The sequence below is a fragment of the Leopardus geoffroyi genome, chromosome C1 (assembly GCF_018350155.1).
Source record: "Leopardus geoffroyi isolate Oge1 chromosome C1, O.geoffroyi_Oge1_pat1.0, whole genome shotgun sequence".
In the NCBI taxonomy this organism is placed as follows: domain Eukaryota; kingdom Metazoa; phylum Chordata; class Mammalia; order Carnivora; family Felidae; genus Leopardus; species Leopardus geoffroyi.
The window spans coordinates 183,509,120-183,530,900 of record NC_059328.1 but is presented as its reverse complement, the minus strand read 5'-3'; the positions used below and the strand labels follow the sequence as shown (position 1 = coordinate 183,530,900).

The 21,781-nt window shown below is 37.8% G+C and overlaps 1 protein-coding gene and 1 non-coding gene across 2 annotated transcripts in view; both read left to right on the top strand.

The window, feature by feature from the left end:
- Positions 1-2,685, top strand: part of ANKRD44 (ankyrin repeat domain 44) — a 343,429-nt gene extending 340,744 nt beyond the window's left edge. Inside the window, exon 28 of the mRNA XM_045480606.1 lies at positions 2,396-2,685. Within this exon, the coding sequence (XP_045336562.1) occupies positions 2,396-2,670 (275 nt within the window). The 3' untranslated portion in view covers positions 2,671-2,685. The remainder of the gene's footprint in view (positions 1-2,395) is intronic.
- An 18,346-nt stretch (positions 2,686-21,031) lies between these two features.
- Positions 21,032-21,192, top strand: LOC123600284. The gene has a single exon (XR_006713640.1). It is a non-coding gene; the product is annotated as a U1 spliceosomal RNA (small nuclear RNA).
- The last annotated feature ends 589 nt before the right edge of the window (positions 21,193-21,781 follow it).

Below are 21,781 nucleotides of genomic sequence, written 5' to 3'. Positions count from 1 at the left end.
ATATATTGCTGCCTTCATATGTGTTAGTCCTCCTACCTAGAACGTACCTCCCCTTTTATGCCTGTTGGATTCAACTTTCCAAACCTCAGTCAAATGTCACTTCTCAAATGTCTCCTAAAGTTTTACCTGAAAGACAAAAGGCAGAAATAATTGTTTCTTTCCCTGTTTCTGAGGCACTGCGCATACGCCAGTAGCAGTGGTTGATCATATCACTTACCATTGTAATGATGTGATTATACGTATGATGAAGATGAAATATTCTTGTGTCAATGCTCCTCACTCCCCATCTCCTCCCTGCCACGTGCCAAAGAACAGTTTGGGTTGGCCTAATTCTGGGTCTTTTCTGGTGCTTTAAAAACAGGCATGGAAAGGGCTTGGGAGGATTAGCATATGAGAGCCTCTGGGTAATCAAAATCTCTAAATATGGGGAATTGAATCGGGACTCCTTTAATATTCTTTGAGAAACATAAATAAATATCGGAATATTGTGCCTCTCACACAGAGATAAGCCACATTGAGCCCTGGGATTATTTAGGTCATGCATGTATCTGTTGCTTCCTTTTCTAGGTCATGTCTATTTCTCCAGTACCTAAGACAGTTCCTGAATGACTTAATAAGTGAATGTATGAATGTACATGAGTATGTCGTATTTGGCTCCTTCCAACAAAATGTCCCAATTTTCCAAATTAGCATTAATGAACATTTCCAGATGGTGTCACTTTGCTTATGCTCAAACACTAGAGGTCCTCAAGGCCAGGCCAACAGCTGAGAGGAGTGCCCACAGGCTGGAACATAAGCAGAGCGGCCTGTGCTCTGGATGGAAGGCCAAATCAAAGTGAGACAAGTGTGGCAATGAGAGAATAGTTATTAATGCGATGCCAAGAGAAAGGCAAGCCAAAGGCTTAAGATGAACACAAGCTGTGAGATCAGTGGCCAGGAGACATCCAAGGATGATGTCCCAGTTCAAGGTGCCAAATGAAGGAAATATGTTCAGAGATCTGAGAAAGGGATATTCTTCAGAATGTGTCTTTGAATGGGGCAGGTGCAGCTATTTAAAGACACTGCAACACCCTGTGTATCCCCTCTTTCATACTCCTCTCCCACTGAACAGGCCAGTCCACAGTATCCAAGGCAAGCTTTATAGTGGCAAAAACTGCTGGTGCCCTACCATAAATCATGTTTATATCCTGGTGCTGTACTGGTAGTCACAGTACTCTACACTGTCACATACTTGCAGGGAAAAATAATGATGCAGTAAAAGTTATCTCTGAAGTAAGACACAATCTCCCTGGTTTCCCACTTTTCCAGCCTGTAGGGAGCAAAATGGAGTCTCTCATGTCAAGCAGGAGCCTGTGTCAAGCAATGACACAAGTAGTTAAAGGTGAGAGATATGACCAGGACCAGCATCAGCTGGCACCCAGAACTGATAACAAGCAGAAGCAGTGGAGGTCTGCAGGGGCCCAAGACCAATGAAATCCCTTTAAAAAGGGGAGGATTTTTGCAGCAAACTGTCAGACTCTTCAGACACGACCAAAGGCTCTGCCCACTGGATTCCCGAATAGAATTGAGATCCTCCACTGCTTGCACTTAATAAGCAGTAGGTGCCAAGAGCTGACCTGGACCAGACTGAGGCCTTATCTCAACTGCACGCCCACAGACTGATTTTGGTTTTGGTTCATTACTTCCCACACCCTTGTGCTATCTTGTTTGTTATTTGGTTTGTCTTATGGTCTGCTCTGTGTGCTGTGTAAGAAGCCAAGTTTAATCACATGGTGAAATGTCATGGAGTTTGGAATCCTGAACCTGCTTTATAATGGTGGTCAACTTTGCTTTATGACTGGATAAAGCTGACATTGTGAAAAGACACAATTCATTTGTGCGTCTTTATGGCATGTTTATGACACAGCCAATGGCCTTCTGTGGAGCCAATTCCTGGGACGATTTCAGTAGGAACCTTGAAGAAAATTCAGTGTTCTCAGTCAATGAGCTCCATTTCCACATTTGGTCTTTTCTATCCTTTCATAGTTACTTTTCCTCTTGGGATAAGTCATTTAAGTTGCCATTGACTTAATCTAGGAAACAACATAAGACTGTGAGAATTATTTTCCAGATTCTTAATCTCAGCACTTTTTATCTATTAATTTTTTTAATATAGATAATTCTGTTTGTAGGATCGGCTTTTATTGCTATCGTATAAAATTGAGTCCTATGTTGTTTATTGCATATAATTATTTGTGTAGTTTTTTAAAGATCTAATTTTTGATGATTTAAAGCAGGCACTAGTATCATGTTTCAGCAAATATTTTTTATTCTTGAACACTCTCCAGTCCCCACTTTGAAAAAATTAACAGAATTGCACATTTTCTTTGTCTTTTCTTTCTCTTTTTTTAAACAGCAACCCAGGCTGTTAACCCTTCAAGATCCATGGGTCAGCTGCATAACAGAAGCCCTGAAGGAGCAGTTGGGAATCGGAAGGGGCTTTACACGAGCCACCCAATGCAAAGGGGTTTACTCCGCGGGAAGCTGCAAGGCCTGTGGTGGGGGATGGGAGAGGTTTTCTTCTCCCTCTCGCCTTGGGAATTACACTCTATCTTCTTACTGGGAGCAAGGTATTGGAAACTCCCCTTCCACCTAAAAACAGAAAACAAGGGTGTTTTCTGTGGGAATTAGAACTAGGTAGTATTTCCAGAGCTCTTTGGAATTCTTTCAGGAAAAATGTTGTAAGAACACAAATTATTTCTTTTATTGTTAAATTAAGTTCCTATCATCAATAACTCTCCAAGGGGAGCTTTTTTTTTTTTTTAATTGAAAGTAACAATGCTGTGAATCACTAAGTAACAAGAGAACTTTGCTGTGCAAAGAAGGAAGAGTCAGAAGCATGCAAAATCAGCCTCTGAATAAATTACCTCTGTCCCCCATTTCCCATCACATGTTATGGTCTGCCTGTTGGACAAGAGTGAGAGGGGAGAGGGTGGATGTAAAAGTAGGAGAAATAATTCAAAATGTAAGCCCCAAAGTTCTCATTGAAAGGGAAGGGAGAAACCATGTGTGGTGTGGAGACAAAGAGACATTCCTGATGGAAGGGAAGTCTACTAATGTGGGAAGGAAAAATAAATCCTGTTCTGAGTTATAAGACAAAGAGGAAGTAAAGAAGTGGAAACTCGGGAATGAGTGTGAAAAGAATTTGGTCATATTTTGAAATGAGCTCTGGGCTGTACAAAATTAAAGTACCCTGCTTTGCAGACCAACACTAAGGAAATAGTGTTCTAACTTGTTTCATTATCCAGTTTATGTCATCTGTGAAGAATTAGCTCTAGGAACCTTATGTTGACTAATTTATACTATTTAGTTATTCTTAAATGAATAGCTAATGACAATCCAGTTGTGGGGATATAATGATTGGTACCTCCTTTTATTTGCTACAACTACCTGCTTCCAAAGATGGATTCTATTTGGACGTCTCCATGTCCCTCTAACCTAAGCGTGCATAATAAACAGTTTGGACACTCACCAATTTTCCCATTGATGTGGAGAACAAAGACAAAAGAAAAAATTAAATTAAACTTCCTTACAACGGACATCCCACTGACAAGTCCTTGAGACAGGCAGAGGAACTCTAGGAACTCAACTGCCTCCATGTTAATACTTTGCTAAGGGCAAAAGGCAATCTTAGCTTAACATGATCCTGACCTCCTGAATCTTTAAGTCTCTTTTGACATATAAAAATTCCTTTAGAAACTTCCTTTATTTCTAACCCCGAAGATATATGTTAACAATCAGCCTCCAAGCATAGGGTCCCCTGATATACATCTGAAGGGTCTCATGATTAAAGTTTACTAAACAGTAATAAATGACCTTTTCCTAACAACAGCTAGCCCCTCAAGGTCCTGGAAAACTTGCTTCCAAATTCCTAGAGACTTACACTAGGCCTAGCCCCCTCCCAACTTAAAGTACATTATCAGTCACCCATCACAACCTCAGTGCAACTCTTTCTGCCCACGGGTCCTGTCCCCATCATTTAATAAAACCACTTTTTTTGCATCTAAGGTATCTCAAGAATCCTTTCTTGACTGTTTGCTCTGAACTGCAACATTTCCATATCATCATCAATCTCAACGAAAGACCCAGTTTCCTGGATTATATCCTCTCCTGCCCATCCTTCTCCACCTTACTCTTTTTCTATACCAGCTTTTCTCAAAACATGGTTTGCAGACCCTTGACATCCCAGTGACCCTTTGAAGGACTTCATGAGTTAAAAAGTTTTTCATAATAATTCTAAGATTACCTGCCTATTTCACTAATGGTGCAAAACAAGTTTTATAGCAGGTAAAACTGCCATTGTCTTAGCACCAATGTCAGTGTGCTGGAACTATACTGGCTGTTGCTATACATATACTGGCACCAAAAAAAAAAAAAATGATGAAGTAAAAGTTATCAATTTTATTGAACTTCAGTCCTTAAAGGTATGAAAATAGGTTGAGAGCACTTGTGCTGCATGTTCAAGTATGGTCAGAGCACTGTTGCATTGAGCTGCTAGCTGAATCAGCGCCGTTTTCATGGAAAACCATTTTTACTCAAATATACAGCTGATGAGATGACTGTGATTACTCAGACTTGGGTATTTGGCAGTGATTTTCTTGAAGATGAATGTCACTTCAAGGAAAACAACTGATGCTATTTTTCAGTGAATTAGTGCATATATATATTTTTAAATCTTTCAGTGTTAATTTCCATGAACAAAAGCTCCTTGGGGTCCTCATTGATTTTTAAGAGTGTTAAAAGACATCCTGGAGCACCTGGTTGGCTCAGTCAGTGGGGACTGTGATTCTTGATCTCGGGGTTGTAAATTCGAGCCCCACGTTGAGTGTAGAGATTACTTAAAATTAAATCTTAAAAAAAAAAAAAAAAGAGTGTCAAGAGATCCTGAGACCAAAAGAAGTTTGAAAATGGTTGCTCTTTATATATGCTTCCCAGAGTGCATTATTTGGAAGGTTGACTTTGGGATGCTCTAACTCTGTGCTAGCCAATATGGTAGCTAGTAGACACTTGTGCTTACTTAAATTTACATTAAATAAAATAAAAAATTCAGTTCCTCAGCTGTACTAGCTACCTTTTAAGTACTCAACAGTCAAATGTGGCTAGCAGATTATAGAACATTTTCATCATCACAGAAAGCATGCTCTAATCAGGGAGCCTTGCACATACCTTACTCCTTTTGTTCATTCACCATGTTCGTTAGCATAAAAGGCTCTGCAAAGTTCTGAAAAGAGGAACTATTGTTTCATTTTGTTAAAACATGTCTCAAGCTTATTTGAACATGAACTTTATTTTTCACGTGATACCTATTCCCATTCTATAAAACACACTTTGAAAAATGCTGTTCTGCCTTTCTCTGATATTTTTATTTTAACTGTTCCGCTGATATGAGGTTTCGTTACAAGCAATTTTTATACATCTTTTGGAAGTAAGTAAGTAAGTAAATTATAAAACCTATCATCTAAATCTAAATTCCACTCCTTTGCTAGTTCACAACTGGAATTTCTGTCTTTGGGGGTGTATTTCAGGATAGATTACTTTTCTGATTATTTATGAATTTTTAGTCTATGTAATATTTGCATTGAGGTTATACATCTGGATTTCCTACAGAATTTCAGAGACTATCCCTGATTGGGAGTCTGTGACTTCTGAGTCTCTCCACCAGTCAATAAGATTTTGTAAGCTTTAGTTTTTTGTTTTAAAAAACTTTTAGTTTTAGAATAGTTTTAAATTCACAGAATTTAATTTAAATTTAAATTGACAGGAAATTCCAAGAGTTACAGAGTGTTCCTATATACCATATGCCCAATTTTCCCTGTTGTTGACTATTGACTATTGTTCCTTATTGTTGACATTACTATAGTACTCTCAACTTTAGGTTTAAAGTTTCTAGTGTAAAAACAATGGGTTTCCATATTATTTTCCAAATTAAAATCATGATGGTGGCTTTTCCAAACCACCAAACTCCAACACCCCACCATGAGAGTCATTATTCCACATTTTCTTGAGCATAGCTCGCTGAGATTCATGATCTTAGCAATTAAGTCCCACATCCCCCCACATACTTCTCCCAGTAGGGGAGCAGCTGGGCTGGTGGTGCTGGAGCCTGGGCTGTGAGCTGGCAGTGCTGGTTAGTAGCAGTAGGATCACAAGAAAATAGGCACAATGAGAACTGCGCCCTTAGTCAGGGTTAGGAAGTAAGGAAGTAAAATGTGGAAAGCACAGAAGTTCCAAAGTGAAGTCAGCAGTGGAAGACAGAGGCAACTGAAAAAACCACCAGAAGGTAAGAAATACAGAGAAGTACAGAGCATGGATTGCCTATAGATGAATTCATGAGTTGGGATGGAGCTCTTAAGGACCCTGAACTGGTATGGTTGAATTATGCATTTTCTTTAAGAAAGTGGTTTATTACAATAGTATGCATATTGCTCAGTTTACATGCTGTTTTAATTTTTTTCTCTCATAAAATCAAATCATGTGTATTTATATTCATGTTTGTGAATGCATATACAAAGACAGTCTGGAGCATATACACCAAACCATAAACAGTGATTACTTCTGGGAATAATTACATCTGGAAGGGCTGGGGATTAGAGTGAGGTGATATGATGGTGGAGTGTCACTGACTCTATACTTCCATAGTGTTTCAGTTATTTACAAAATATGGTAATGTATACCTAGGTAAATAAAGAAAACAAAAAGTAGAAGTAATATGTGTTCGTTTACAAAATTAGGAAATACTGAAAAGCATATGGAGACTATTTTAAATTATATTCTCATCACACTGTGATAACCATTTGTTTAAGTGAATTTCTTTCCCATCCCTACCCCATCCTCTTAATGCTTAGATATATGGATGTGGTGTGCTATAATATTATTCAAAAATAATTGGTGCCCTTCCCTGTCTAGTTGAAGTCCAGTGAGGCCATATTCCTTCAGCCAATGAAACAGGAATAGAAATGATGTGAGTCACTTCTGGGCAGAAGTTTTAAAAGTCCACTCAAGCTTTTGCAATCATAGAAGCTTGTCTCAAGATGGAGCCGCTGTCATCTTTATGGGTTTCTTGGTGACCTGGGATGGACAGGCAGCATCAGAAGAAATAAACTTTGTTATTGTAAGCTCTGGAGATAATTCATGTTGTTAATGAAACATAAATTAGCTTACCCTGACTGATAAAAAGATAAACACATATCTGTGTGTATTATGTAAATGCAACTGTATGTATGTGTGTGTGGGCACAAAGAGAAAAACATACACAATATATAAAATTCATTGTCACTATGAAGGTGGGTTTACTCTGTATTTTGTATGTTACTCTATTTTGTATGTTCCTTTTTTGACTTAATACATTATTATAAATATTTTCCCACCTTACCAGATAGTTTTTGGAACTAAGATTTTAATGCAAGATGATACATTATGATTTGATACAGTAATGGCCCTGTCTCATTCCATTTCATGGACTTACCATCATGTATCTCCTGTGTGTGGACATTTAGGTTGTTTCCAAGTTTGGTTCTTGTAAATTATCAATAAGTGTATTTGTCCACACCTCTGACCTGTGATAAAGGTCATACCTAATTAGGATAAATACCATAAAATGGGATTACTGTTCATTCTAGAGCTGACTGACTCTCACCCTCCTGGCTTCCTATACGCCCCCATCTCCACAGGATTCATGTAGGTCAACAAGGTGAAACAGTGCAGCTGCCAACCCACAGGGATAGAGGCACTGAGTCGCTTGCACGTTTTGATAGATGAGATCATAATCTCCTTATCTTTTCCAGCTTCCCTCTGTTCAGCAATGACAAGGTGGAAATTTTTTTTTCATTCAAGAATATTCATTAAAAAAACTAAGAGTAGAGCAAAACCATATTTACAAAATGTAACTTTCTGCTGTTAATGAAACTGCTAGTCAAAGATTACCCATCAGGGTGCCCAGTCCCCAGCCTCTCCCTCACTTCCTCCCTGACCGGGTTAGATGTGATAGTTGCCTGGGCCCTCCCAGAACCATATTCCTGGTCTTCTCCACAGCCCTCACCTTCAGTTGAGTACTCACTCCACTCATCGCTCCTGCTGTGCCCTGCACTAACATGAAAACAGTACTTCCCCTCTCAATTACAACTGATAGTTTCCTTTTGTCTTGTCATTAAGCTAGATTGTTGTCTTCTCCAAGACACAGAATGTATTTCATTCCCATAGCTACAGTCATTAGCACAGTACCCAGAGCAGAGCAGACTTAGAGTAAATATTGGGTGAATGCATGCATACAAATAGAAACTAATGCATAGATTCTTGCATGCCTGCATGAATGAGAAGTTCGTAAGGAGATGCAGAATGTGTTTTTCCATCTCTAGAATCTGAAAGGGAGCATCTTCCTGCCTCAGGGTTGCCTTTTGTATCCAGATGAGTGGTTTATCTGTAAGATGTAAATGCTTATAAGCTAGGTGTTCACAACTTGGAGAATTCATGGATCTTTGAGGAACATCCTGAAAACCAAATAGGCATATTCTTTTTTCCCTATCTTAGGACTAAACCTCAGTTATGAAAAGTAAAGAGAAAAGAAAATAAGAGCACAAGGAAAGGCCTTTATCACCATGTATCTTGGAAGCAAGAGACACATTCTCTAGTTTCACCAGGCAATGCCTGAATACACAGTTTGGAGAGCAGGCAGGGAAACAGGCACTCTTAGTCATCATTGGTGGGAGTGTAAATTGATGTAAACATTTTAGAGGTAATTTGGGAGATATTTATCAAAAATGTAAATGCATATACCATCTGACCAAGCAATTCCATTTCTAGGAATTTATCTCCTAAAAAGCTTGTATAAGTACATAGAATGTATAAGGATGTTAACTGTAGCACTATTTGTAATAATCAAAGATTGGAAATAATCCAAATGTCCATCAATGGGGATTGGATAAATAATGTTACATCAAAATAGTGGAATATGATATATTTTTATCCTTTAAAAATGGATACAGCCCTTTATTTACTGACATGCAGAGATATCCAATTTAAATTATTTAGTGATGAAAGACAAACTGTGGAACAGTTTATGTAGTATGATTCCATAGTCTAGAAAGAAGATGTAAGTGCATGGGGAAAGACAAGAAGGATACAGGGCAAATTTATCAATGCCTACCTCTGGTAAGTGGAAATTTTTTTTAAACATTGATTCATTTTTGAGAGACAGCAGAGAGCCCGATGCAGGGCTCAAACCCACGAACCATGAGATTATGACCTGACCAAAGCTAGACGCTCAACTGACTGAGCCACCCAGGTGCCCCAAAGTAAAAACAATAATTGATTGCTGCTTTTTCAAGTCCTAGGCTGAAAATTTACCTGTTCTTGAGTTGTAGAAAACTTTAATTATTTTAAATATTTCCCTCTGTGGTAATTAAATGGTGGAAGGAACAACACCGAAAAATATTAGAAATTTCAAAATCTGAGCAACCTGATCCACACATGAGTAATAAATAATATCTGGTGTCAGATGTTATACATGCTACATCATAGCCCTGTGTTGGATTCTTTTTCAGTTTAGAAACTTGTGAATAAGACCATTCATAAAACATGCAAGGTGACAGTGGATACTGGCCCACGAAACAGGTCAGACTTGGTGTGGGTTGAATTTCATTTGATTTATTCTTAGGTTCCCAGAGCAAATCCCTCAGTAACAGTTCTGACTGGTGTCTGTTTTTTGGTTGGTTGGTTGGTTGGTTGGTTTTATTTTGCTTTTGTTGTCCTTATAGGTTGCCATGCATGCATTCTCCCTGACAACATGATTTCTCGATATTTCAGGACTGAATTCTTTTTCTGACCACATTTCCCACTTTGCTTGGGATCTTCTAGCGGTACCAGTACCAAACTTTTATCAATTCCCACAAGAATTGGTTGCCACTGTCAACCTAGTGACACATCTAGCTCTAGACACCCAGCTTTAGACTAGTAGGTCCCTACTATTCATATCTACCTCCAAATAATTAAAGCAATCCATACCAGCATCTGGCCATATCCTCCTGCACTTTGGGCATGCTGAAGAATGGACTAAGCTCACTAAACTGCCATGTTCCTTTTTTGCTGTAGCTCTGGGCAAAATCTTTAAGTGGTTGCTAGATTGCTGGCCAAGCATTTGAATTATGCTACATAATGTAACAAGCCATTTCAGCTGGGATCCAGGCACTTCTAATATAAACACAACCACCAACACCTAGGAAGTATTTGCTGTCATTTGACATGCGTGGGTGCGCGTCAGTTCAATTACTAGGTTTGGGGTGAGCAAGAGGGATGATGAAGACCATGAAGATGAAAACATGACCTCCAGCCTCTAGGACTGGTTTTGAGCCCCAAGAGTTATGGAAATTTTTTTTCAAGAAGCAGCTCTGATTTAGAGTCCAGGTGTCAAAGAGTATCACAGAATTGAGAAGGGCCGTTTTCTCCATCTCCTCATGGAATCCAGCATTCTTCTGGCATATAAGATTGGAGGCTTTGGGAACACTGAGAGACAGCATTCTTGGTATATTCTGATTCAAGTGTTACACAGTGGACTTCCTCAGCAGAGACAGCGATAAAAATTTCATCCAGCTGCTTGCCAGCAATGAATGTTGACAAATGATAACTGGAGCTTTCCAGGAAAAATACTTTGGATGCCCAAGAGGGCCAGGATGGAGATGTCTGTAAGACTCTGCACTATCCCCTCACACAGTAAGCACTCAGTACAGATTAACCAAATGAATGAGTGAATGAATGAATGGAGAGTGCCATATAGTGATGAAAGCTGAAATATTGGTTCATAAATATGGGGAAGAAACTTGTTTGGGGACTCCTAGAAATAACCAGGATCATTTTTGGAAAAAATAGCTCCTGTTTAAAAAGGATACAATTTGGATCTATTGTAATTTATGAATAGCTGTAGTATGATCAACAGGCTGGTAAAGATAGGTGAAAATTGAATTAGGAATATTTTCTGAACCCAAATGCTGAAATAACTCTTTTTTTTCTTAATGTTTATTTGTGTTTGAGAGAGAGAGAGAGTGAGTCTGAGTGGGGGAGGGGCAAGAGAGAGTGAGACACAGAATTTGAAGCAGGCTCCAGGCTCTGAGCTGTCAGCACAGAGCCTGATGCGCGGCTCAAACCCACGTACTGTGTGATCACGACCTGAGCTGGTGGGACGCTTAACCGACTGACCCACCCAAGTGCCCCAGAAATAACTCTTATTAAATAGATGATTATAGGCTTTTTTCCCCCCAGGAATAACATCATTTCTAAAATTGGTCAGTATCTATGGCAGTGGTCCTGATTAGATTTTATACAGGCAATAGGGTCTGTAACTCCAGACTGAATCCTGCTTTCAGAAATGTAAATAAGCATAACGGACAAAAGTTCTGTGGACACAGTATAGCATACTACGTGGATTTGCCCTCTCTCTGGATTAGTTCACACCAAAGCCAAATGCGGGACTACCTGTGATTATGAGTGCTTAGATATAAAGCCTCGGATGAGCCACAGCCTCTGTTAAACTATAACAAGCTCCCTTCTAGTTCTCAGACCTGATGTATCACAGAACTTTGTGTTCGCATTTTGAGTTTTATTTCCAGACCAGGTTTCAAATAAGGAGAAGGAAGGAAACAAAGGTATATCTGTCTGGCTGTTAAGGTTAGACAGTCAATTTGGCAGCTGGGCTTATATAACCTTTAACTTCTCCTAATTGGAAACATTCAAAGTACCTGGCTCTCCCCAGGATGCCAATTTGCTAGAGAATCTGTTTGCAGGCTCCTTGTGAGAAGTCAATTTAAAGTCTTAGCCAACAAAAACAACAAAACGTTCATCTCCATGAAACAAGTTATACTCCATTGTTTGCCAGACTCATTGTGAGTTGAAATTTTAAACTGACTTAATTTTAAACTCATTCATCTTAATTAATATACACCTTATTCAATCACAACCATTCTTCTACAAATAGGTCAAACCTTCATAAGCCTTCAGAGGGAAGCCATTCATAGAGATGTTTTTTTCTCTCACTGATGTCAGAAGGTGACTCTTTTAACATTAATTTCCAGGTAAAGTTAGAAATAGTTAAACTTTGTCATTCTCTTAGTATCTGGTAATGACTATTATACTGAGTTCAAATTAACATTCCATCAAATATGGCTTGTGATAAACCATGTATCTTTTTAACAATAAAATGGAAAGCGAAGGGGAATTTCAGCTAGTTTTAAACAACTTGGAAACTCAATTTATTTTCATAGAATTTCAGGATTATACGCAAGAGAGTGAATATGTCCTTGATTCTACAATTTTATGGGCTTGTCTCCATCTCTATCCCTTTCTATAGCTTCATTTACAATTTACAGCCTGTCTGAAGCTGAATTCAGTAGCTTTCCTTCCAAGCCTACTCGTCTTTCTCTACTCCTAGTATTAGTATCTGGCACCACTAACCACTCAGCCCCTAAGTCAGATATCTAGGAATCATGCTCTGGTAATCTTTTTTCTTAAAAACAAACAAACAAACAAACAAACAAACAAACAAAAAAAGCTTTATTGAGATATAACTCACATAACATAAAATTCATCTATTTAAAGTGTGCAACATGGTGTTTTTTTTAGTATATTCACAGAATAAGTCAGATTGTTCTATAATTTTTTGTGTGTGTGATCTTTGTCAGGTTTGGTATTAATATTATACTCCTTTCTTAGAAGATTTAGCATCCCCATATCCTATGATGGTTCCAAAATGCAAAATCCATGGGTGAGTATCACTGGCAGTAGGTATAGGAGAGGAGGGCTTGAAATTTTTTTTTCTTGGTCCCACATGCTGTGCAACTAGGGTAGAGCTGAAGAATCTGATTTAAAAAAAAAGATGGTTTGAAATCTATCAAACCATAGAAGATAAGATCATCCCAATGCTATTTAATCTAATCCAGAGCACAGAAAAAGAAAGAAAACCAATCCCACTTGTGAAAGATAAAAAAAATCTTAAATGTTCACAAAGAGAACCAACAACATATTTAAAATATAATAATGTATTTAATTAGGGGCGCCTGGGTGGCGCAGTCGGTTAAGTGTCCGACTTCAGCCAGGTCACAATCTCACGGTCTGTGAGTTCGAGCCCCGCGTCGGGCTCTGGGCTGATGGCTCAGAGCCTGGAGACTGTTTCCGATTCTGTGTCTCCCTCTCTCTGCCCCTCCCCCGTTCATGCTCTGTCTCTCTCTGTCCCAAAAATAAATAAACGTTGAAAAAAAAAATTAAAAAAAAAATAATGTATTTAATTATATTTAAAATATAAAAAATAATGTATGTTTACAAAGTCTATTTCCAAGGATATAGGAGTTTTTCCATAGTAGGTCATCAGTTAATATGACTCGTCATGTTAATACAACTAGGGAGAAAAATCAGCTCATTGCCTTCATAAATGCCAAAAAAGGCATTTAATAAAATTTAACATTCATTCATGTTAAAGATATTTAATTAAATAGGAATTGAGGGATACTTCAGCCCATAAGCCAGCTTCTTACTTAATGGGAAAACATTACTGAAAGTAGAACGAAGACATAGATGACCATCACATCCATTACTACTTATCATTGGAAACAGGTATTAGCCGATACAGTTAGACAAGAGAAAGGATTTAATCATACAAGATTTAGAAAGAAGACAAAAATCTACCTCTCTTTATAGATAACTTGATTATATATCTGGTAGACAAAAAAAAATGAATGGAAAAATTAATAGAAATTATAAGAGAACTTAGTAAAGAAGTAGCATATAAAATGAATATAAGTAAGTCAATAGCTTCATGTAAACAAATAAGCAGATAGAAGAAATAATGGAAGAGCAACACTATTTCAAAGAGCAAATGTCTAAAAGAAATGTTCATACTTCTTTGAAGTAAAGTAAAAAAAGTGGCTATGAAAAATACTTGCTTTTTGAGTTGTGTCCATTAAAATTAAGAGGTAGGAAATAAACCATTTGTATATGATTAACTGGTTGTCAATATCTTCTATGGTCTCTACAAGTTAAAGATACTTATATGTGTATCAGTCATTGCCACTTCTGACTATATACTCCAGAGCAAAATTACAGCTTGTGGGATTCATGAGTTCTGTGTCTTCCAGTGCTTGGGGTGCTCTCAGTGACACTGTGGTCCAATTACTCAATCCCCAACTGGCAGGGGGTTCCCATAGTAAATGTTGTTACTCTCCCAGAAGTTCCATTACTACCCTGTCTACCACCATAGACACATGTTTTACTTCCCTCTTCCCTGAGAATTAGCTTGAAAGTTCCAGTATAGATATTGGAGGAGAAGAGGGATGGTTTCTGCTGGGATTTTGAAGTAAAATGGCAGATAATTAGATATATTTCTGATAGTCTCAGTTAGAACTTGGAATACAATTTAGTATAGAAACTATGTGATTGAATGCATTAGGTGTTAGACTATTTCATGTGTATTTTTGAGGTGTAATTATAAGCTGGTGAGCCTCCTTAAAGAAACTAGAAACAGAAATTTACTGTGTAGTCTGAATTCCAAAAGCCTTAAAAGCAAATTATGCTCAAAAATTTGCTGCTAATTGTGCTACAAAAATAAATTGTGTTCATCAAATCAAGAGGAAGAGCAATTGAAACAAAACACATTTCTGATGATATATAATTAGAAAAACAACTCTTAAAAAATAATTGCCAAGGCAGAGGAAAGACTTCACCTTACATACTTTATTCCCTCTGAATTTTATACCACATGTATTGTGATAATTATTCCCCCAGTAAGATTTTTTTAAACTTAAAAATTGTTAAAAGTAACTGCCAAATTATATATTTAGAACATTTCTCTAAAGTGCAAGTGAATATACACTGTTTCTTTAAAGTCTGGTGCCTTTGTTCTATTGAACTTGGTGGTGGTTGGTTATGGTGCTGATAAACCTCAAGTAAGACCTCAAGTAAGCTACCATTGCTGTAAAATTACTCTATATGCTGGCTACCCATCCCTGTAAAAATAACTATACAATTGTGGGAATAACTTGTTTTGCCTTAACTACAAAATAACTATCTTTAGTAGGAACATTGATTCCCTCTCCTGGAGTTTCCTTCTAGTTGAAGGGAGGTCAATTAACATAATCCTCCTAACTCCTCTCTATCCCCATACTCTACCCTAGGAAGGACCTGAGCATGATTTTAGGAGCAGAAACTGGTCAATAAGAGCCCCACCTTCCTCCTTTCTTCCTCTTAAGGTCTAGCTGGCCACAGGAAGCACCCATATCTCCAAGCCACAGGGCATAACTAATTGTCACGTAGGCCACCAGTGGTGGTCCATGCCCAAGTGGGTGTGTCAGCCTAATTCTGGAGTTCAATATTGCTCGCAGACGTAAGTAAGCCATATGTTTGTCAATGTGGTAGAGGTTTAATGGTATTTCATTGTGATTTTATTTTACATTTCCTAGATTACTAAAAAGTTGAGTATTTTTAGATATATTTGCATTCTATTTGTGTGCTCACTTTTCATATTGAGGTTTTTTTATTTTTTAATCCATGAGCATCATATATATCATTCGATTTTATTTAGATGTTATTTAAGGTCTTTCGATAAAATTTCTTAATTTTCCCATAAAGGACTTGCACATCTGTTGTCAAGACTTACTCCTCGGTATTTAGGCATTTTGTCTTGTTGCTATTATAAATAGTACTTTAAAAGTAATTTTTTTCTAATTTGTTTCTGTTATTTAGAATTGCAATTCACAGAATTTGTTGGTTTTTTAATCCAGAAAACTTATTAAATTAATTAAGTCCAATTGTTTATCTAGAAATCTTTTAAGTTTTTCCATACAGGAAATTTTATTATCTACAAATGAGAGTTTTGTTTTTTTCCTTTTTGACTCTTGTGCCATTTCTTTCTTTTTTCCATTTGCTTCTTTTTCAGGTGTGTGTGTGTGTGTGTGTGTTTTCCTCCAAGTCTTTATTTATTTCTTAAATGTTTGTTTATTTATTTTGAGAGAGCATGCGTGCACAAGCAGGGGAGGAGCAGATAGCAAGAAAGGGAGACAGAGAATCCCAAGCAGTCTCTGCACTGTCAGGGCAGAGCCCAATGCGGGCTCCATCCCATGAACCTCGAGATTGTGACCTGAGCAGAAACTTAAGTTGGACACTTAACTAACTGAACCACCCAGGTGCCCCCAAGTTTTTATTTAAATTCCAGTTATTAACATACGGTGTAATGCTAGTTTCAGGTGTAGAATTGAGTGAATCAACACTTATATACACACAAGTGCCCTCCTTAATCCCCATCACCTATTTAGCCAATCCATCCCACCCACCTCCTCTCTAGTAATCACCTGTTTGTTCTCTATAGTTAAGAGTCTCTTGGTTTTCCTCTCTTTATCCCCCCACTATGTTCATTTGTTTTATTTCTTAAATTCCACATGTGAGTGAAATCCTATGGTATCTGTCTTTCTCTGACTGACTTATTTTGCTTTGCATGATACTCCCTAGCTCCAACCATGTTGTTGCAAATATCTTTTTTTTTTTTTTAATCTTACCACACTGGCTAAGATCTCTGGTTCAATATTGAATAGTCATGATAGTAAATATATTTTTCATAAAATGGAAAAATATAATAAAAGTCGTGATACTGGATATCCTTGTTCCTGATCTTACAGGGAATGTGTTCAACATTTTGGCATTAAATATAGCATATGTACGTATCTCTAAACAATATATTATTATACATATAACATGATGTTAAATCAATATTTTATTTCTGAAAAAAAAACCTAATATCTTTTTATACACTGATAGGTTTGTGATTATTGTTCAAGATTAAGATTGTGCTGGATTTCCAGGTCATGATCTCGCGGTCCGGGAGTTCGAGCCCCGCGTCGGGCCCTGGGCTGATGGCTCAGAGCCTGGAGCCTGTTTCCGATTCTGTGTCTCCCTCTCTCTCTGCCCCTCCCCCGTTCATGCTCTGTCTCTCTCTGTCCCAAAAATAAATAAACGTTGAAGATTGTGCTGGATTTCATATCAAGGTATTTTAACATCATAAAATAAGCTAAGAAGTTTTATTTCTATTCTCTGGAAATAGTTATCTAAGGATTGAAATTATTCTAAGTCAGCATTATCCTTCTTGATTTTTTTCTGCTTTATCTATCACTTGTTGAGGTAATTATGATACTCTTTCACTAAGATTGGATTTTTTTCTCAATTGTTGAGTTGAATGTGCTTTATATATATAGTGAGTATTGAACATGTGTCTCTACTCTTAGCTTGTTGTGTTTTTTTATTTATTCCACTTTACTATTTGCTAAAATATGCCTATAAAAATTTGAGCGGCACGGTGCTTTTTTTTTTTGAGGTAGTTCTTAAATTGTTTTAATTTCTTTAAAGGATATAGATAATTCAGTTTTCCTCCTTTTTTCTTGAGTCAATTTTGTAATTTACATTTCTCTAGGAATTCATCTACCTCATGTAAGTTTCAACTCTATTGGATAAAGTTATTTATAAGAGAAAACTAATAAGTATCTATTGAGGATGTCTTATGCACTATTATACGTACTGTACTTTTGTGTTCTAGAGTCTATTTTTTAAAGTTTTTTAACAGCCTTTTTGAGATATAGTTATAGACAATAAACTGTACATATAAAAGTATATAATTTGATAAGCTTTTTTTTTGTTTTCAATTTGATAAGTTTTAACATTTGCAAACATCCCAGAGACCATCAGCACAATCAAAATAGTGAACATTATCCCTCATCCCCAAAAAGTTTTCTCCTGCCCTTTGTAATCCTTTCAGAGTACTCCCCCCAATGCCTGTGATTTATGAGATTATTTCCCAACTGGCTAGTGGTAGTAGACACCACTCCTTTGTGAGTTCCAGGCATTCTTTCCTTAAGTGCCTTCAGGTGTTCCTTTCTCTGACCTCAGGTGGTTTCCTCCCACGCATGTGCAGATGTCCTAGGTTCTCTTCGTGTGAAGCTCTATCTCAACGCAGACACTCTGTCCTGCAAACCCTAGCTTCTTTGAGCTCCCTGGACTCTCAGCTCCGTATTCTTGAACAATCCACTCCTCAGCACCTTGGGGAATCTGCTGGACTCCACCTTGACTCCCCTTCCCTGAACCCCAACCTGGAAACTCTAAGGATGGTAAGTTGGGGCTATCACAGGACTCTCATTTCTGTCGTTTGTCATCTGTTTTGCCTCTCTCCTGTTTTCTGTCTCTTGGGAACCATTGCTCTTTGTTCTCTGATGTCCAGTCTCTTGAAAACTATCTTTTCTTATGTTTTGTGTGTTTTTTTTGCTTGTTTTAGGAAGGATGATAAATCTGGTCTCTGTTACTCCGTCTTGGCCAAAAGTGGATCATAATATCCTTTATGTTTTTAGTATCTACAGTATCTTGTTTCCTTTTTCAGTTCTTTTATTTCTCTTCTTTTTCTCCTGGATTAAATTTGCCAGAGGTTTGTCTAATTAGTCATTTTAAGGAAACAACTCTTGCTTCCTGATTGTTCCTTTCGTATATTTATTTTCAATTTCATTCAATTCTTATTTACATTTTCTTCCACTTCTTCATTCTGTTTTGTCTAACTTAGATTATAATATCAAGTCCTTGGGCTTTTTTGTAAGCACTGAAGACACATCTACAACTTGGTAACACTTTAGCTGCATCTCAAAGTTTGTTCTACGCTGTTTTCATTGTTCAATTCTAAAGAATTTTATAAATCTATCATTTTATTCTTTGATGAATTTTTAAAAGTGTTTTAATGGATTTTTCCTTTTTTATTAATTTCTAACTTAATTGCATTGTAGTCAGAGAAATTTATCTGTGAGATATAGTTGTTAGGCAATATGCTGTACATATGTAAAGTGCATAATTTAAGGGGCGCTTGTGTGATGCAGATCTGTTTGTGGGTTCAAGCCCCACATCAGGTTCTGCACTGGTATTCTCTTCTCTCTCTCTCCCTCTCTCTCTGCCCTTCCCCTCCTCACGTGTGTGTGTGCTTTCTCTTTCTCAAAATAAATAAATAAACTTTATTAAAAAATAAAGTGTATAATTTGGCAAGTTGTAGCATATGTAAGTACCCATGACACCATTACCACAATCAAGATAATTAATTTATCTATCACTAGAAGATTCCTGATGTTCATTCATAGTCTCTTTGAGCAGGCTTCAAATAGATCAGGCTGAATAACAGATTTTTTTTCTTATTAAACTTTGTTTTAATGAATTGCAAAATTCTGTAAAAGATTTTTAGTCAAGTTGTTTCCATTAAAGGGGTGCCTGGCTGGCTCAGTCAGAAGAGTGTGCCATTCTTGATCTCGGGGTTGTGCATTTGAGCCTCACATTGGGTGTAGAGATAGCTAAAAATAATAATAAAAATTACAAATGTTTCCATTAAAAAGTACTGATATTTTTTAAATTGCCACACATACACAAAAACAAATGGTCCACAAAATGTTCTCCTTTCCTTCTGAAGGTTTTACAGTGCATTGTATCATCAAACCAGTCTTTTACCAGTAAACTTAAATGCCCAATGGAGACAAACAGTTCTAAGACCATTCTTCCACCACTGATTAAGACTGGAGTGGCAAATACTATTCATTTAGCCTTCTGGGTAGACTTGACAACCTTGCCAGCTTCAGTAGACTTCTTGTCCACCTTCTGGATGACACCCACAACAAACCTTTGTCTCATGTCACAAGCAGCAAAATGACCCAGAAGAGAATTATCAGAAAAGCTTCTAACACACATGGCTTGCCAGGAGTCATATTAATGATGGCAGAATCACCAGATTTCAAGAATTTGGGGGCTATCTTCCAGCTGGTTCCCAGAATGACAATTAATTTTCTCCTTCAGCTCAGCAAACTTGCACGCAATATGAGCTGTGTGACAGTCCACAACAGGTGCATATCTCACACTGATTTGGCCTGGCCAGGTTAACCACCTGAGCCATGAAGCCAGCTGCTTCCTTTGGTGGGTCATTTTTGCTGTCAGCCACATTGCAGCCACAAACATCTTTGACAGACACATTCTTGACATTGAAGTCCACTGTTGTCCCCCGGAAGAGCTTCACTCAAAGCTTTACGGTGCATTTCAACAGACTTTACTTCAGTTGTAGCACCGACTGGAGCAAAGATGCCCAACCGCTGGGTCTGAGAACACCAGTCTCTTTGAGTACCAGGTCAAGGACTGGTTTCATATAAATGACTGCTAGGATAATGTTGTTGGCAAGTAACAGAAAATCTAACTTAAAATACGTAAAACAATAGGAAAATTTTACTGTCTTATTTAAAAAATTTTACTATCTTATTTACTATCCTAGAGGAAGGGTGCCTCTAGGGTTACTGAATTCAGCAGCTCAGTGATATCACCAAGCTCTCAGGATTTTTACCCTTCCACCTTCTATCCTGCCATCTTTTAGGATAGCTCCTTCCTAATTGCAAGATGGCCGCCCCTTATCCCAGATCAGATGCAGACATAAACAAGATGCAGACATAAATGAGCTCACCTCATTCTTGTGTGCCATTTTTTTAAAGTTTATTTATTTTGAGAGAGACAGATTGGGGAAGAGAGAGGGAGAGAGAGAATCCCAAGCAGACCCAGCACTGTGGGAGCAGAGCCCCATGCAAGGCCCAACCCACATAGCCATGAGATTGTGACCTGAGCCAAAACCAAGAGTTGGAGGCTTAACCAACTGAGCCACCTACGCACCCCTCTTGTATGTGAGGAAAGGTTTCCTGTATGTCCCCAGTAGACTTCCCCCTCACTTCATCATAGCCAGAATTTTTTCATAAGCTCTTGTCATATGCCAGTCTAGGATAAATACTGCCCCCGCCCCTTGCTTCACAGAGCTAGAACTGGACTGGCCTCCCTGACACATATGGCTATGTGCAAAAGAAAGGACAGTTCACAAGAAAAAAGGAAAGGATTACAGATAGCAGTTAAAGGTGCTTGCTCTATGAAACTATCCAAAAGACACAATAAAAAAAAAGCCATTTAAAAAACAACAAATTCCATACTTACCTGGCAGGGAAGATACCATGATCATGAAGGTGGTTTTCTCAGAGAGAGGCTTATCCATTGCACTCCGGATATGCTGACCCTTGTGATTTCCCCAAATGTGGGAAACTCGACTGATAATTTGCAGTAGTGGGAGTCTGAATTCTCACTCTCCCCTATAAACATATAAGAGCTTATCTTCTTAGATTGAGGGGTGCCATATAAGAGCTTATCTTCTTGGATTAAGGGGCAGATGCAGGGGGCAAAGGGTTGTATCCCCCTAAGAGGTTATAGCATAGAAACTAGTCTTGAAGCTATGGCCCAGAATGTTCCTTTGTGATAGATTTAAGAGAAATGATTAATCCAATCATTCCTCAACTACTGTAAGTACATCTTCTAACGGAAGAGAAGTGAAATTGGTCATTTATTTGTTTTATTGAAATTAAAATTCTCTTCCCAAATAATAAATTTTTTTGAGTTTACAGATAACAAAAAATTGGATTTCATCCTAGCAGCTACCTCCAGATTTTCATCACAAATTTAAGGACACAAACCCTTTGTTTCCCTTGCAACATTTTTTTTGCACAGGCCTATGAATACAAGATGCTGAATAACATTACAGTTGCAAACTAATTAATTTACCTAGGAAACCTCTGGAACTATCTCCCTCCCTAGCAACCACGGAAGGGAATATTCCAGGATTAAACATTTCTGTAAAGGCAATATATATTTTTATTCTTTTGCCTGTAAATTACCTGCCACAGGA